Raw genomic sequence first — 17,610 nt, forward strand, 5'->3', positions numbered from 1 at the left:
GTTACGGTGTCACGAACAACATGCTTCCCCCCACCTATGTATTTCTCTCTTTCTTTCTTTCCAGTTCGTTTCTTAACGTAATCTCTAAAGACTTAGGAAAATAGTAGAAGTGTCTTATGTATTGGTCGTCTGCGACGTAAAACGTCTGACGTTTCGTCGACTCGGCCTGCCACCTTACGCGCAGGTAGAACACGCGTAGAACGTGACGAGGGTACGGACAGAGAATCGCTAGGTGGTGCAAAAGTAAAAAGCTTATAAAAAGTCGAACGTTTGTTGAACAGCGTTCCAGGGAGGTTCTCCTCGATGAGTTCCAAGGTTTCGCTCGTGGTCCTCGGTTCCCCAAAGAAACCCCGTGCACTTCTTTCGAACCCTCGTGCATCCCCGGTACCGGCGTGTAACTACGTGAAAGAGCGTATAATACGTGTGTACGCTAAACGGCGCGGGAACGGGCCCGGAAACGTTCGCCATTCATTGTACACGCGGGCACACACGCGGTTTTCAGCGTCGAGGCCCGAAAACCCGTGTCCGATCGAGTTCTTAAGCCTACGTCTCGTGCTAAACATATGAACATGACTTGTCGCGAGCACGTCTCGAAGATGGATCAAATATCGTGCAACGTTGTAGAATGAAATCGAAGCTTCGTCCGGCGATCCAAGCGTTCTTTCTATCCCTCTTTCCTCTCGACATCTTCTCGCAATAGAAAATTCGCGTTATTCTAAAAGTTGTAGGTTTACGCGGAGGGGCGGGGCTTAAATACGGCAGCCCTGGAATTTTATTGAATCGCGCGAAAATCATTTCGAAATTTAGCGTCGGCGGATGGATCGCTGTGTCAGTGCAGAATTTAGGATGAATACGGTTCGAGGTTCTTGGCGAAATTCCAAAGACGCTGTACTCTTGCTTTCACGCTCCTCTCTTCGTTAGCCTCTTAAAGGTCTTCTCGCGAGAAAAGTCGCGTGTATCAAAATCGGATCGCGAAATCGGTTTCCAGGTAGGGGCTCGTAGAAATGAGGAAAAGCGCATATAAAAACCGCTTCGAATTGACTCGTGTTTCAGTGGATAAACGTTGATCGAGCTTGAAAAGTCCTGGCGCGGCGACTGTAACGCGTCGCGAAAATGTCGTACAGTAGAAATCGAAGATTACGGTTGATCAAGGTCTCTTTTTTCTTCGACAACAGGAGGTTCCATTTCGAGTAGCTTTTACCCCGTTCGGTTCAAGAAAGCAATGAGTGGTAACGCGTTGAAGTAGCACCTTGAACAATTCAACTCTCTGGTTTCTGCTATAGCGTCGCGATTTCGCTCGGTAGTCGGACCGGTCGGAGAAATTTTCAAAGACGAACGCCGCGACAGTGTCCCGCGATCGTCGAAGAAAGTCGTCAATCGAAATTCACATCGTTAACCGGCTACATTTTAATTTCCATGTAATTCACTACCTACAACAGAGACATAGACTCGAGATCATAACAAACGCAGGAAGAACAGTACAAAAACGAGATTACACATCGGGTGTGCCGTGGAGCCGTCGATACAACAAAAACCCGGGCCGCGGATCGTGGAATTTCAATACGAAATCTGCTTTTGTTTTATTGCATCCAACGCTGACCGCTCGTCGGAATAGAAAACTACGTCTTGCATGCCGCATTAGTCGTTTCGGAATCGTTCTTTGCTATCCGTGGATTTCGTATTAAATTCGTCACGCTTATAATTTAAAAAACATTACTCTCGCAGAGTAGAAATACGTTCGTCGAAATATTCCGCAACGAAACTAAATATATATTTTGTCGAATCAAAAATTGTTTGTCGCTTCTACGATGCCGAGAGCTGTGAGAACAATGTAAATTGAAATAATCTCTGTTCAGCTCGAACGGAATATTTCTGTTTCGGTTTTCTCGGCGTAAATGGCAAACGGGTAAATGGTCCATTTCAGATATGCCGTAAAACCGGCAGAAAAAGGTAGCTTCTTTTGGCAAAGAGAAACAGCTACTTTGGAGCATCGTGGATCGCTCCGACGTGTCTCTATCCCGTGAGGGAGCTGTGGTTCGAGTCTTCGTGTCGTCCGACTTGTAACGAGATACTCGTCGAAATGTACGGTAGTGCCTCGAAAGATGCTCAGCCTCGGGACACAGCAACCGCTCGAACATCGTCCTTGCCCGACTCTAAAAATTAAATAAACGTGTCATTCGGCATCGTGTCAACGCAGTATGGTTGTCCGTAATTTCTCGAGGGATGAGCATCTTCGGAGGCATCGCCGTGTCACCGCGATCTGTTCTACAGCCATTTTTCGTGTCGAACGGGATCGATGAAACGCAAAAAAAAAAAAAATGATCGATGGCTGAATGAATAAGAGAAGCCCCCGTTATTATTTAAACATAGTCTCGCTCGGTTGATTACAGCGTGCTCAAATACTCTGCAATTTGACGTATATACATATGCACACACACGCATACATATATATGCATATATATACATATTAAATTAGTTTATTAATCTTTCTTTACACAATTATTACACTTTATTTACTGGATGCGTCGAAATGAGTGCGACATGATGTAATTAGGGTAAAAAAAAAAAGAAAAGAAAAGAAAAAGGAACGTGATTGGTAAGTTGATGTCCAGTTACTCTCTTTTTTTCTCTTTGCAACGGTTAACGGTGGTGATGAAGTGTGTCAGGCAAAACGACGAGCATTAGTGTTGAAAGAATCGATACGTGTACGTGTGTATATGTGTATGTATGTGTGTGTGTGAGTAGGGGTTCATTTTTTCTTTCGTCCTTCCCTTTGATCGACTTTTCCTTTTCTCTCTTTACAACGATGCAGCAATTTTATTCGCTAACCGCTATCATTAAAATTAATTTGCATATATTTATCTATATATATGTAATTTAATTATCTATATATATACACATATGTGTGTGTACATATAGACTTGAAATATTTTACACGGGCTCTTCCCACACGGTTTTTACTGTTTCCCTCGGCTCTACGAACGTGTGCGTCGACGACCGAGCAGCTTTTGTTCAAGCTTCGGAAAAAAGAAAAACTGGAACGCGGCGAAAAATAGCAACGAATTTCCACTGCTCGCCGGATGATTCGCGAATTTCTTTCTCGCCTCCGTTCCCGTCTTCGAACGAACCATGTCTCTCTTCTATCTTCCATAGTTTCTCTTCCCGTCTTAACTGCTGACTATACACACAGATTCCGGTTAATCTCGACCTGCTCAAGAAGAAGATTGTATACGAAGAAAAGCGTGCGTATCATCGAATGTACAAAAATCGGCAGAGTGAACTGTACAAGTCACTGCTAATCGCCTCGGGTGCCGGGCATCATCGAGTACCGGTGACGTTTACAAATACACGTGTATGTATATATGTATATAAAGACAAGATGAGAAAAACCAAAATCAAACTAAATCGATGAATTTATTTATTAATTAATAATTACGATAAATAACCAACAATCTATGTTCAAAGCCGTGCGATTTCAAACTCCGTAATGCGTATCATCGAAATAACCTCTTTTTGTTCGTGTTTTGCTGTTCTTTTTTCGTTTTTCTGTTTTTTGTTTTGTTTTGTTAGTTTCTTTTCATTCGCGTCTCTCTAGACTCTTTTCTTTTTTTCTCACAGCTAGATTCGGGACCGTTTCTCCTTCCGTTTACGTCTTCCAATTTTTACCCGCGTTCCTATCGGCCTGAAAATTCGAAAGAAGCGCTGCGTGATTAGTTGAACGTTCGCATCCCTTAATCGACCGCTCTCCACCCCTGCACGCACCGGTTAGGGTGTTGTAGCGTCACAATGGTTGACGAACGACGATGCAGGCACATCAAGCCAGCTGTACGTTGCACGAGCACATAAATAATTTAAATCTACTGAGTTTACACCGTTAATTTGTACACTTGTATCCGTCGAGTTGCATCTTTTCTTTCTTTCTTTTTTCTCTCGTCGCGTAACCACTTTTTGAACAGCTCGCCTGATGTTCCACGGTTCATACTACCGACATTTTTTTTCTTTGGAAAGGGGTATCGAGAAAACAAATGACGTGTTTTATGCGTTCAGGGAAAGGGCCGGGGTCGTGAAGTATGCCATAAAGTTCCATGCATTCGTTAGCAGCTCGATGACACTCCGTCGAGTGTGTCTAAGAATGTAACGGGGAGGGAAAAAAAGAAAAGAAAAAGAAGATGTTCTCGGTGCGCGAAGATCGTGTTGTCGAACCGTATAGAGAGAGAAAAAAAAAAAGAAAACAAAAATTACGGATTGCCCTCGTCGAGTCGGGAAAATGAAGAAATAAATTGACGTAGTTTCTTCTAGTAATGTGGGTACATTACTAAAAAAGAAAGTGGTTAATTGTTTAAAACTTAAGTTATATATCATCAACATTCATAAAACTCTAAAACGAATACTAAGAGCTCCCACTCTCTTCGTTTCCTCTTTCTTTCTTGTCCACTCACTCACGCTCCCTTTCGCTCCCTCTCTTCCTCGCTATCTATCGCTTTTCTTCTTCTCACTATGTCCCGTCGTCGCTAATTCGTTTTCTTTATCCCATTAACATACGGTCGTCCCTTCTCGAGAAAAGGAACTGAATCGGTACTAGACTTTTTCTCGTCGGCAGCCATCGTTTTATATCTCTCGCGGCGCAATGATATGTAGACGTGTATACGGGTGGCTCTAGTCACACATGTCCCGAAGCACCAGCTGTACAGGGTGTTACCCCGCCCCATTACACGCAAAATTGTACCATATTCGTCCGTACATATTTCCTACTATATATGTATATAGGTTCCAATTTCGAGGCCATCGTCTCCCAGAGAATAACCGCGTTTCCGTTTCGCCGGGGCGAACTATAGCTTCCTCTTCTTATCTGTTACCGTCGAACGTGTTACCTTCATCTTGCTTTCATCTTTCTTTTCGGAGAACAAACAACGCACTTCAAGTGCGATCGTTCCTTGTCAAACCATCCGGTAAAGGTAACGAGAGCAAGCAGAGAACGCTATAGACAAGGCGGATTAATGAAGAAAATTAAACCCCGTACGACTGGCACTTCGGATGTACAGTATGCACGCACGGAAATGATAGTTTAGCTAGCTCTGCGGTCGCGTACATTTCTTGAATAGACGGTACGACGTGTCGAGTCGTCGCTAAAAATTTTGAAGTACCCGAGTCTAGCTCTAGTACAACTTGCTTGCGAGATCGTTTTCTATTCGCTGGTACAGCTCGCCGGTTAATCGGAACAGCGCGATCAGAGGGTCGTGAGAGACCGACGAGTCGAACCGTCGAGGCGTCCGACTATGTAGGATAGTCGTCGTTTGTTTCGGTAGCTCGTGAATATCTTTAACCCTCCGGGTTGTTTCTCGTCGTGCCGATGTACGCAGCAGGCAGGCAGGCAGGCAGGCGTGTCTTTCGCATCGCGAGATGCGTCTTACGATAAATAGAGATTGTGCACGCAAATACCCCGTGTGTGTATTCCCCCGTGTGTGTACAAATGTGTATGCAGGTGTTCAGCCGAGACTTTTATGCGTGTTTCGCGCGCTTGCCGCTTTCTTGTTCTTTTCCCTGTTCCTGTGACGCCGTTCGACTACGAGCGCGACGAGATACTCCACAGGCGTGGCCACCTTTCACAGGTTGTTTATTCCGCTCGGGACGAAAACACAGACCCGCGGTGAGGTGAATATAATAATAATAATAATCGTCGTCGTCGTCTTATCGTCAAGTGTACGCACGGTGGAAAAAAAAGAAGACGCAAGTTTTCAGTCTTTGCGAGTGAAACGTCTTGCGAGCCGAGTATGTAGCGATCGTTATCATCATCATTATCATCATTCGTTTCTCCGTTGACCTTCGCCGGCACCAATCAAGCTGGTTTCGCAGTGTATCTGTATCTGTATGTATCTATGTATCTATGTATGTATGTATGTATGTACGCACGTACGGTACGTACTTGCGCATGCATGTGTAACTGTGTGTACGCATGTGTTACGTGGTGTGCTTTTCAATAAAATGACGACGCAAGCGACGTTAACGCGCTACTAGACATTATAGATTACACATTTCTCAACTAGAAAACTTCGCTTTCTTTTTTTTTCCTTTTAGCAATTATCATTTAAAGAGGTTACGGGGCCAGTTTCCTATAATATATATACATTGAATTCAACTTGGCAATATGGTGGCAATCAAGCGTTCGCAACGCCACTGTGTAGTCCATAGCTAACCCGTTACAAGGGAAATCATCGTTTTAAATCTTCATTTAGTATATTCAAGCGAACAAAGCTTAAGGACCACTCCGTATCGCCATTGCATTGAGTTCAATTTACAACGGGGGTGGGCGAAGGGTGTGGGGTGGGTTTGGTGGTGTTTTTCTTGGGTAGTTTTGGGCGGTAAAGGGGTTTTGGGGGGGGGGATGGGGGGACAACATCCTCCTCAGAAGATCATCATTCTTTCTTTCGTTCTGTTCGTCTCGCCACCGTAAGGCTAGCTCTAAACCGTGAATTCTTTTCTCTTAGTTTTGTAACGTTTTTGTTTTAAAAAATAAAATAGCTTAAGCCATATTCGATTGGCTGGGGTCTGTATTCTGTGTAGTGGATGGTGTGTTGGTGTTGACGTTATTATCACTAGAGTTACCGCTAGCCCCCGCGGCAGCACTCGTGGCTTCCAATTGGCCTCCAGGATTGTCCGAAGACTGCATGTACTTCGGTACTAGGATCGAGTTCAGAGCCGGCTGAATTCGCAGCTCTTGCTCTGTAAAGTCGAACAACGGCGGCAGCTCCCGGCCGTTCGGTAACCGTGTGCCCTGTTCTCGCAGTTCGTTGAAGAACGAATGGGCACAGGCCTGCAGGGGCGTCATCCGTAACGACGGCGTGTACTCTAGAAGCCGGGCGACCAGTTCCATCGCCTCCGGGGGCGTGCGTGCCCTGAACACCTGAAAATTAGTCGTCTTAACGTCGACATCACAACAGAACTAAAAGCGGTATCTCTACGTGGCTAACATAAAAGACTAGAGCATGGCAACACACACGACCGTCGTAGTCGTGTGAGAAAGCGGTAAAAAGAAAAACGGCAGCGACACTTTCTCAGAGGGGAAACTTCATGGAATTAGATATTATGCTAGCTCGTTGAGGATGCTCTCTCTGATCCGTCCTTGCTATTTTGGATGAAAGTCATTATTCGTGTATCGATATCATTATTCTTTTGCGTGTCAAGGGTCTTCTTACTTTGACGACTTCAGAGACATCGACTTGTCTCTTTACAGTCTTTTTTATATTGGGCGGAGCACACTCATGATCAGCATCGTATTGATAAAATACCAAAAAACTAATTATCACGTTGCATATGCCCCCCTTGATATCTAAAACAACTTTCATCTGAAACACTTAAATACACCTGGAAAGTCGTATCGTTTTTCCATCATCAAAGTAGGGAGACTCTTAGGGGGGTATTCTCATTCGTATTGTTTTAAAAAGTTTAGTACAGGAAAGTGCTTCAGGGAATGAATGAGAGTCTTGTTGGTAGACACGAGGCAATCCCCTTAATAAAAAAAGAAAAAAATAGAAAAAGAGTCGTTAAACATATTCAACAACCAGAGTTATATTAGTAAACATGAGATGTTTAATTCTAAGGTATTATTACGGTGTAAAGTTTAATGACACAAATCTGGCAATAAGCCATTCATCTGTATATACTGTTCTCTTTTATCAAAAGGATTACGGAATATCGTTTAGACAACTGGACTGCTTGGTAAAACCATTTAGACGTTTCTCGATCAACAATAAACAAACAAAAAAGAAAAAATTGTTTGGTGATCACAGAAAAACTGTAACACGTTGGGAGATCAAGAAACCGAGGTACCGTGTAATCGCGAACGTACAGGCAATCGTTCATCGCTCTTGCAACAATGGATCAACATTGACTTTCTGCATAGGTACGTTTTAGACACTGGAAAATACAGACTTCGATTACCACCAGAACATTAGAGTAAGTGATACACGTTGATAGTGAAACACGACATACTGTTTCAGAAACGATATACTCTGTTAGTGAAGTTAGGGCGAGAAGTAGACGATGCGGTGATGTGTGAGACACAGAATGAGAAAGAGAGAGAGAGAGAAATCAAGATAGATAGAAAGAAAGAAAAATGGATACTACATGACTTGGCAAAGGTGCACGCCGAATGATTTATGCGTATGATGCAAAAAGATCGAATGAAGGTCTCTTTATTTTGGTTGGTCATCCTCCGTTCGATGGATCAATTAGCAGTAATTGCACATATCCTATGTAACCGTTCAGATGCTGAAAAGTTGGTTACAATTGGTTAGTACATTGGGCCAAGAGAGAAAAAGAGAGAGAGAGAGAGAGAAACTATGAAAAAAGAAAAAAAGTAAAGGAATAATTCGCCAGCCATATATATGTTTATATATATATATATATAATATTAGAAACATCGTGTGTTCAACAGGGACCACTTACTCTAATCTTTTGGTGCTCCGTGGAACACTTTAGTCCACTCATTCGCTGAAGCATAAACTGTAACCACGAGTACATGTATTGATGAAATGTGATTATAGCGACAGGTGTAGCAAGACCGTGTTCAGTTAGAAGGAACAAGTGACTGCATGTAGTCATTACCATCGCAAACAACTTCTGTTTTCATGCAATCATAGGTACTATACTCTATTTCTTAAGGGAAGAGGCCTAAGGTGGATCAGTGGTCACAATAGCTATTTACTTCTCTCCATCGACCCAAATGTTATCGAGCCTAGAGTGATTGCGACCAATGACATACCACGGGTCTCTTCCTTTCCAGAAAGAGACTATAGTTAACCACAATACGCTCAGGATAATGCTAAACTTCATAGTAGTGCTGTAAAAATTCGAATGTTCGAACTTCGAGTTGTATCAGCAAGTATTTCACACTATTCAAATGGTATTCTTGTGGAGAAGTTTGTTGGACGGTCACCTATTACTTATTGATTTAAGACAGCTCTATTTTAAAACTCTTTTTATAGCTCAAAGGTATATCCTACTGTCGAGAACTTTCATCACACTGATTCATTTCTATCGGCTGCGCTGAAAAGTCAAAATGGCTGCTTAACTAGTTGTCAATAGAAGCAATGGGCTACGACCGATTATTTGGATAGTTCGAAATATTTAGTAGAAATCAAAGTTCGAACAATAAGTTCTCGATATTTGATTTACAGCGATACTTTATAGGTTTCTTCAGAGGTCGCTAAACACCCTATAGGAAGGCTCAGCACGATCCTATCGCTCTTTTACACGGCTACTCTTTAGTCACGAAGAACGATGAGAGAAATGTGAATACGAATAAATAAAGAAAGAAGAGAGAACGATAGCCGGTACAAATTGGAAAGAGATACATAAAGAACATTTTCGGACAGCCTGACAACATCACGGTGGTACGGTGCATACAGTGACTGTATTATCACGTGTTACAAATACTCTGTACTTTTGTCTACGGTGAAAACGAAGTTGGATAATAGGCTACCTTTTGCCAAGGATGCGACTTAATCTGTGGGAATTTGAATTCGGTATAGTTGGGGTTCATCTCACGTATCTGATCACGGGTTGGCGTTCCCAGAACCTTGATAATCTCAACCAGCTGATCCACGCCACTGTCGCCAGGGAATATCGGCTGGCCGAGCAGTAACTCTGCCAGTACGCAACCAGCACTCCACACATCTATAAGAAACGGGATGTCCTTCATTATATAATGTAAGTTTGACCGTGCCATACGTTTGCAAACGTACCAATTTTTGTAGTGTAGTCAATAGCACCAAATATCAGTTCGGGCGCGCGATAGTAGCGACTGCATATGTAAGAGACGTTCGGCTCTCCTTTGACCAGATGCTTGGCCGAGCCGAAGTCGCAGAGCTTCAGAACGCCGGTCTCCGGGTCCAGCAGCAGGTTTTGTGGCTTGATGTCCCTGTGGCAGATCCCCAGGGAATGTATGTACGCCAGGGAACGGAACAGTTGATACATGTACAGCTGCAACATCCATCAAACAGTTTTCTTTTTTTTAGTCGTTCATCCTCTAACGTTGCTACAAAGTTTGTTGTCTGTTCAAGGCTAGGTTACTCCACTGGTTTACATTATTCCAGTTACGATCCAGGGCTGGACTCAATCACTGGACTGGAATATGCTACTGGACCAATGTAAACCCAGCTTTAGGCACTCGGTGGCTGAACTGGGGTGGTTGCCTCGGACAGTCAACTGGTCTTTTCAAAAGAAATTTTTACGCAAACATTCTTGGGCTCACCTTGATGAAGCTGATCGGTATCGTCTGCTTGCTTTTGCTATAATGTCGAGCGACTTTGTACACAGTTTCGGGTATGTATTCCAGGACTAGATTCAGATAAACCTCGTCCTTCTAAAAGAAAGCGATGGAATTATTATTGAACGGTCCCCGCGACGATGCTCGCGAGGTGTGTCGTCTCAAAGGCACATGGTCCCGTGGCAATGAACTTCTCTAGAACGGGCCGTACTGGTAATCGATTACTATCAATTCCCATCGGACAGTTTTGCGCGCGTAGTACCTTTGAACTGCAAACACACTGTTCCGGAAGATTTTCCGTCTATGACTAGCGAAGCTGCGTTCACTACTGGACTGAGATTTATCGAGAGAGCTCGTGTCGATCGTCAAGATGTCGTACAAACGAAAAGGTTTTCTCGTGTATATGTACATATATAGGGTAAGTCGATCATAGATAGCAGTAGCTTTTTTTTAACTTGCTTTTAGGATACACACAAAAATCCAATAACTTCTTTTTTATTATACTCAGTCTTTAATTAGTAGTCTTCGGTACACAAAACTTTGGCATCGATTGCAGGTGAAAATGAAAAGGTTAAATCACAGAAAAAAAAGTTTTGATTGGCCTGTTTAACGTAATGAAATTGTATTATAATGAAGTGAATATTAATTTGGGGTTAGATTATCAAACAAAACAACCTTCAAAACTAAAACCACACTCTAGGCACTAGGCTCACTGAAAAATTTTAAGCAGGAAAACACTTCCTCGTTTATCATGTTTTCAAAAGCACACCCACACGTTCATTCTTGTTACACCGCCGATAGCGGTCATCTCTAGGTCATCGTTCAGTGACGACACTGAATCTATGGTCGAATTACCCACTATGGAGGGTGAGTCACCTAACGTTTGCACCTCAAACATCTTTGTTGTTTTTTCAGAGATCTCAAGGTCACCTCATTGAACCATTCAACTTTGTCCTCGAGACATTTGACGTATCTTTGAAAGCAACAAAGATATTTGAGGTGACTCACCCTGCATACTTGTATAGTGAGATATATACAATATATATGTATGTATTTCTCGTTTCTCTCGTGAATCGCTACTAGATTGCGAAGCAAATCTGCCTAAGTGTTTCTCAAAAGGACTTTCTCAAACTACTGGGTACGCTTTTCACTTACGTCCACATGAAAAACTGGATTAGTTGCGTTTAAGATGTTCTACAAAATAACACAACAATGCCGCATGCATTAAACTAATACGTATACACGGTGTCGGAGCTTATAGAATTCATTGTAAAGAGAACTGACTGTTTTTTTGCGTTACTTGAAAAAAGGTGTGAACATTTTCACCTACGAATAGACAAAAAAAATATATGTATAAAGGAAACGTTCTGCGTGAGCACATTGTTTCGCACAAGACGATCGTGCGCGCGCGCGTACAGGGTGCTTCGTAATCGATCGGCGTGTACGCGAACGAATGAAAAATATAAAAATAAATCGACACTCGTCGTTGTTCGCGAGACATATTTCGACTTTAATGAATCGTCAGGCGTGCCTTTCGAGGCCGCGAATTTGCATAGACGCACGCGGTCCCCCGGCACGCGAAGAATACAAACGAAAGGAAAGCGAACCCCCTTTTGTCAGTGAATTACGAGACACCCTTCGTTAACTCTAAGAATAAACTAACAGATCGCATTCCCGACGAGTCGGTAAACTTTTCAGTCGCTTGTTCAATCGAATGGATAAAACTGCATAGTTACCTTATCACCACTAGAGTAGAAGAAATATTTTAGTTTCACGATGTTGCAGTGCTCGAGACGCCGCATGATTTGCAATTCTCTGTTCTATAAACAATAGAAAAACCTGGTTAGTATATACACCTCCGTATTTTTGTTTCTTTTTTATTTATTTTTTTTTTTAGGTATTAGATATCACTGCACCCGAGTTTGCATTATTGTGTACAAAGCTTTGATACGAGAATTGGGATACCGCGATTATCGTTCTGCAAACGGATCAATCATCGTGACAGATAAGATTTGGAGCTGATAATTTCGTGGGACGTTTATTGGATCGAGGGCGAGGCACGATTCTTTCGATTCTATTATACAAATTTCCGAACGTCCACGATCTTGATAAGATTCCGAATCGAACGAATTTATCGGGGTTTGAAAATTGCATGGGTCAAAGAAGACATTTGCCTCAAATTCTGAAAATAAATTGTGTTCAGGATGAAATTGACAGAGATTAAATTAACGTACACGTGCACTGACTCGAAAAGGAGGTTGTTCCAATATTTGAGGACGATCGAGGGGGTGTTAAACTGTAAGTAAAAATAGCAGTTTCCGTTGTTACCTTAAATCGCTTGTCCTGGAGAACCTTCTTGATGGCAACCATTTCTCCCGTATCACAGAGTTTCGCTTGGAAGACAACGCCGAAGCTGCCATTACCGATTACTTTTGTGTCTGTGTAGGCGACCTCTTGGGGGCGGTCTGGACCAGCACCGGGGGTAGCCACCACGGTCGTCACTTTGCTGCCATCCTTGCCTGCATTGTACATCGCACCACCCATAGAAACAATCGAAAAGCACAACGCTACAGTACAGCGAAAGTAACAGGGTAAATATATGGCTGATAAAAAGCTTCGCCAAGCGGTTACTTCAAAGATATAGGTATAATAGCAGAAAAGGACTCGGAAAGTAATCTTAAGCTAACTACGGATATTCTATCTTCCAATTATACTTTGTTACTCCATTCCCCGGCCTACATCTCTGCGTTCAGAGTGTGCCGCCTTCTACCAAAAACTTTTCCAACTGAAAAATAACTTTTTTCAGCGATAAACATTTTGCATAGACCTAAACGTTCCTGTCCATCGAAATAAATTGAGGTGCCAAGAAGCGAGGAACAAAAACGATCGTTCTTTTCACGGGAGGACTATTTGCCGAAGATGATGGACGATCCGGACGCTCGGAAGCGTTCGCGAGACCATTATTCTCTCGAACAAGGAGAGCAGCAATTAATGGTAATACGAGCTGATTCATCACGGCACGCGGGAGACGAATCCTCTCGGATAATTAATTGAACCGCTCTCATTACGCAACTTCCAGCGGATCAATTTCACCGAAGACATTCGAATCCGCCTACGAGCTAGAACAATTTCGCGAGTAGGTGAAAGAGGCGAGTATCTACGTTGCGTCTCGCTCAGCGAGAACTGAAAATAACTTCTGGTCGATCTAGCAAACCGATGTTGTGGATCGGCCGTGCACACCAGGTTGCACGGCGGGCCGTGTTGTTAGACGCGTGTGATTCTATTGCTAGCCGCATGAACGCGGCTGCTGCGACAGGGATAACCTTGATAAGATGCAACCACGGATAATGCGAGGTAGCCGCCGCCGCGTTCGCGGACCGGTTTTCTCATTGAACCGTCGCTGAAAATAACCACGCCGCACGCCCGTATCTTTCACGCCTGTAATAATCCGTCGCGCAAGCCGTGACGCGAGGAGATCGCCACCGAAAATTCGCCGAGACGATTTACGAGGATCCAGAATAACGTGAAACACGTTGCCTCTTCGATCCTCGATTACCAGCTCACCGGCGGCGCCCCGACTCTGCTCGCCGCAACATCCACGCCGCGCGTTTCGCTTTTAGACACTTTTCAACGCATTTACGCTGTTGCAGAAACGCTGTTTTACGCTTCCGTAAATTTCCACGTGGAAACCTGCGCGAAAGTGTTCCCCCGACTCTTTCGCGGGAAACGATCGAGTAAATTTCTTAAATCAAACCATATACCACGGACAAGAATAGCAACACAAGTGACGCCGCAAATGAAACACAGCGGATACTCGATGAATGTCAACAACACGGGTCTCGCCAGGAGACGTACCCGAGTCGCGGTAGTGGGAGTAATTCCGCGACGTTTATCGTCCAGGCCTCGGCGACGTATATGGAGAAAAATTGATCAGAGTGGCAGTTTGCTGAATAAAAAATCGTGGAGGTCCTCGAAGCTAAACTTTACGACTTATAAATGGCGTCGGTTCATTGAAAAAAATCGCCGAAAGCTTTGCTCGAGAGCACGAGAGGGCAAATTTCCCGTCGAAGTGGTCGTTTGCGAAATGTCAGCGGGCTATCGTTTATGCGCGCCGAGTTTATCCGGGGAAAAGGTCGGGATTCTCTGATGCGCGCGTAACGCGGCAAAAGGGAGGCGGGAAAGTGCATATCCGGATCCTTGGTTTGCTGCGCTTTTTGTTGCACGCTGGATTTAGCCGGCTCGAGTCCAAGCGACGCTTTTGCCAGAGATCGCCGCCGTTTGACCCAGTTTTCGGCTTCTCCGCGCGTCCCTAAGGACCTCCTCTCTCGACCGGGGAGGAGTTTACGTCGAACGATGCTCGCGCGGAAATTTTTCTGTAATTTTCCCTACCGTTACGATATTTGTGGCAACAGCGAGCGAGGAATTTCCTCGGAGTAAACAATCTCGATCGTCTTCGTTGAAAATCTTCCTCGGCTAAATTGTAATTCGCGAAATAGCGATACATTAACCTTCTGGCAGTCGCCCTGTTGCGCCGCGCACATCATCGGTTTTTCTCGAAGGACATTTATTTATAACTCGGTCCCCTGTTTTCTATAATAAATATTTATCCGCGTACAAGTTGCATTTCGGTTACTTTTAATCCGCCTTTATAAAACCGGCAAGTTTCGTTACACGCCTCGCTTGACAATTTCGAATTGTTCGAACAATTTTAGAACGAAAGTGTACGGGCTAAAAATAAAGTTTTTCGTAGGATCGATACAATGTTCCATTTATGACTATTGCGATAATGTACCGATGACTATTTAATTGATGGACCGAATAGGCTGAGGGGCCCAATTTTTAAAGCGTAATAAATAGTAGAATAAAGATATTAAATTTTCTCCGTTAAAGTCAGTATTGTTGAAAACAAACGGCGATCGAGAAAAACAACTTTCGGAGTCCGAGAATCGCCTACTGGTTATCGGAACGCAAAAGAGAAGCGCAAACCTTTTGAATCGCGTCGTCGTGTATACACTTATGACAAAAATGAATATGCCAAATACAAAATGGAGAAGACGTTAGAGGAAGTTACCAGTCGTGCAATTACAGTAAGGATAAAATGCTTCTCTGGCTTAAGAATTAGCGCGACGGGATCGATACCGGTGGTTGTATTCGGATAAGAGAGATCCCACAGCGGTTATGAGATCACCGACGCCCATCGAGCCTGTTTACGTCGACGTCGCGACACCGTAGGAGAAAATGAATTCCGCCGTCGGTTTACTCCCGATACGTGTCCGGTTAACGTCCTCTGCAAGTTCTTCGCTCTGGCAGCCGTATAATATTTAAATGGCATTATAAGGAATGCTTTCGCAATAACCGTTCTCCCGCGTCCGAGAAACCAGGCCTATACATAGCCCGATTGTGCGCAAACGGAATATGTATCGTCGAGCTACTTCTGCCGGTCGCGTAAATATTTGAACAGTTTGTGGGGGACGTCGCCGGCGCAATCTTTCGCGGAATGTTCCGTCTTCGATGCACACTTTCGCGAACCGACTTCTGTTCGGTATCGCCGGTCGAGGGGAAGGGAGCACGAATCGAGGGGAAAAAGTTACCCTCTCTCCGCCAGTGACGGAACGCGTCACGTGACCGGGCGAAGCGTGGGGGAATAACGCGGTGGAGGGGGAAGTTGGAGTGGGGGCACGAGTCTCGATCTGGCGACACCGCTTCTTCTGTTCCCCGGTCTCAACGATCCCGGATCGAGAGGACACTCCGTGTATCGCAATCGAGAGATTTCACTCCCTCGAGCGTCGATCTTTCACTTTTTCAAGGACTACTGTCTCTTTTTTAGAACGCGCGAATATCGTTTCGGTTTCTAATTGATTATGCTTTATGCAGTCCGCCGAGCTTCGATGCCACGATAGAATTACTATACATGTGTTCCAGTGTTCTTTTTTTTTTTTTTGCTAATGGGTACACGTTGGTTTTCGACGGGATTTCGACGCACGCGGTTTGTTTACTTAAAGGTCGTCGCTCCTTGGAATTTTTAACGCTTTTAAACTACAGTTAGAGCTTTCCGAGATGGCAGGGAATCAATTAACACCTGCGCTGCCCGGACAATAACGATGAAAATCACAAACGAGGTGAATCAGCGTATTTCTATTGACCGAAGGATGTTTTTAGGAGTTTAACATGTGACCTTTATCTTTTATCTGTACGACTTTCATAAGCGTTGACGATTTTTTAATTTTTTTATTTGTTTTTTTTTTTTAGTATGCCCGTAGTCTGTACGCTCGAATTTGGCAGCCGGCGGATTAATTAATATTAATTCGTGGAATCGAACGTATGGAGGCCCGGTGACCGGTAACGTGTATAAAAAAGAAATGTTTGCAAAGAAGGTCAATTCGGTTTTGCGGAGGAGGCGACGCCGGTCAACGGTGTCTTCCGTTTTTTCTTTTCCTCTTTTTTGATGTTAAACGTGACGTTGACGTAGCTCTTGACGTATGGAAAAAATGAGTTTTTTTCGCGTGGGTCGATGCACACAACAAAAATAAATATGAATAACAACGGATAAATGTCACCGGGTCGTGTGTTACTTCTCGCTGAATAGTCCTTCTTTTCTTGCGGATGCCGCTTGTGTTTCTAACCTTTCCTGCTGAAATGGCAGAGCGCTTTGTGGACGCGCAAACGAACCAGGATCGCGAGCAATGTTTAAAAATATACGTTATAATGCTTCCACCTGAAGAAAACACAAAGTCTTTATAGTCTTCCAAGATCCAACAATCTATCGAGTCAGCAATAATCGGTAGACGACTAATCGTTAATTCTTAATTTTTTTTTGTAAATATAACACTAAGAGTCCAACTAAATGGGGATTTTTACTGTCGATCATTGAAGCAGGATAAAAATAATTCGAAAAAGTACCGCTTCGCAAAACAGAAGCAACAAAGCGAAGCAATTAATCGGTAATAGTCCCGAATGTTAACGTTCCAGACCTTGGGTTTTTCATTCCAATTAGAATGCGAAGCTTCCTCATAATGATTGAAGAATTAATCGACTGTGTACAGAACGCATTTAATACAACGCGTGGAGTAAACAATGCTCGAGTCAAGTTGGAGCGCACGTGGATTATGTGTGTACCCGAGGCATAAATAGCACTGCAATATAATTGCGTTCTTCCATATCAATTTTTATGCGTCCGTCTTTATTGCCATTTTTATGTTTATTGCAGAGTTAAAGGGTACGGAGGGCAATCGTTGCTATTAATACGCTATAAATCCGTGCGATCCGCGGTCTAATAATCGTATTACTCATAATTATATTTAGTAGCGTACTCGATCATTTCTAAGAAATTCGCCAAGACGACC

General features: G+C 43.6%; 1 protein-coding gene across 8 annotated transcripts in view; it reads right to left on the minus strand.

The window, feature by feature from the left end:
• Positions 1–17,610, minus strand: part of LOC143362790 (glycogen synthase kinase-3 beta) — a 44,574-nt gene that overhangs the window by 3,648 nt on the left and 23,316 nt on the right. For 3 of the 8 annotated variants that reach the window (XM_076803235.1, XM_076803239.1, XM_076803231.1), the window contains exons 2-8: positions 12,596–12,786; positions 12,004–12,087; positions 11,423–11,461; positions 10,253–10,363; positions 9,744–9,981; positions 9,482–9,675; positions 6,604–6,901 (exon numbers count right to left, since the gene is read on the minus strand). In XM_076803235.1, coding sequence (XP_076659350.1) covers positions 6,604–6,901; positions 9,482–9,675; positions 9,744–9,981; positions 10,253–10,363; positions 11,423–11,461; positions 12,004–12,087; positions 12,596–12,786 — 1,155 coding nt within the window. Of the gene's footprint in view, positions 1–1,396; positions 2,154–6,603; positions 6,902–9,481; positions 9,676–9,743; positions 9,982–10,252; positions 10,364–11,422; positions 11,462–12,003; positions 12,088–12,595; positions 12,787–17,610 lie in introns of those variants that run through there. The other 5 variants (XM_076803237.1, XM_076803233.1, XM_076803238.1 and 2 more) reach the window with 4 other exon arrangements.

The sequence above is a fragment of the Halictus rubicundus genome, chromosome 18, assembly GCF_050948215.1.
Source record: "Halictus rubicundus isolate RS-2024b chromosome 18, iyHalRubi1_principal, whole genome shotgun sequence".
NCBI classification, from domain to species: Eukaryota; Metazoa; Arthropoda; class Insecta; order Hymenoptera; family Halictidae; genus Halictus; species Halictus rubicundus.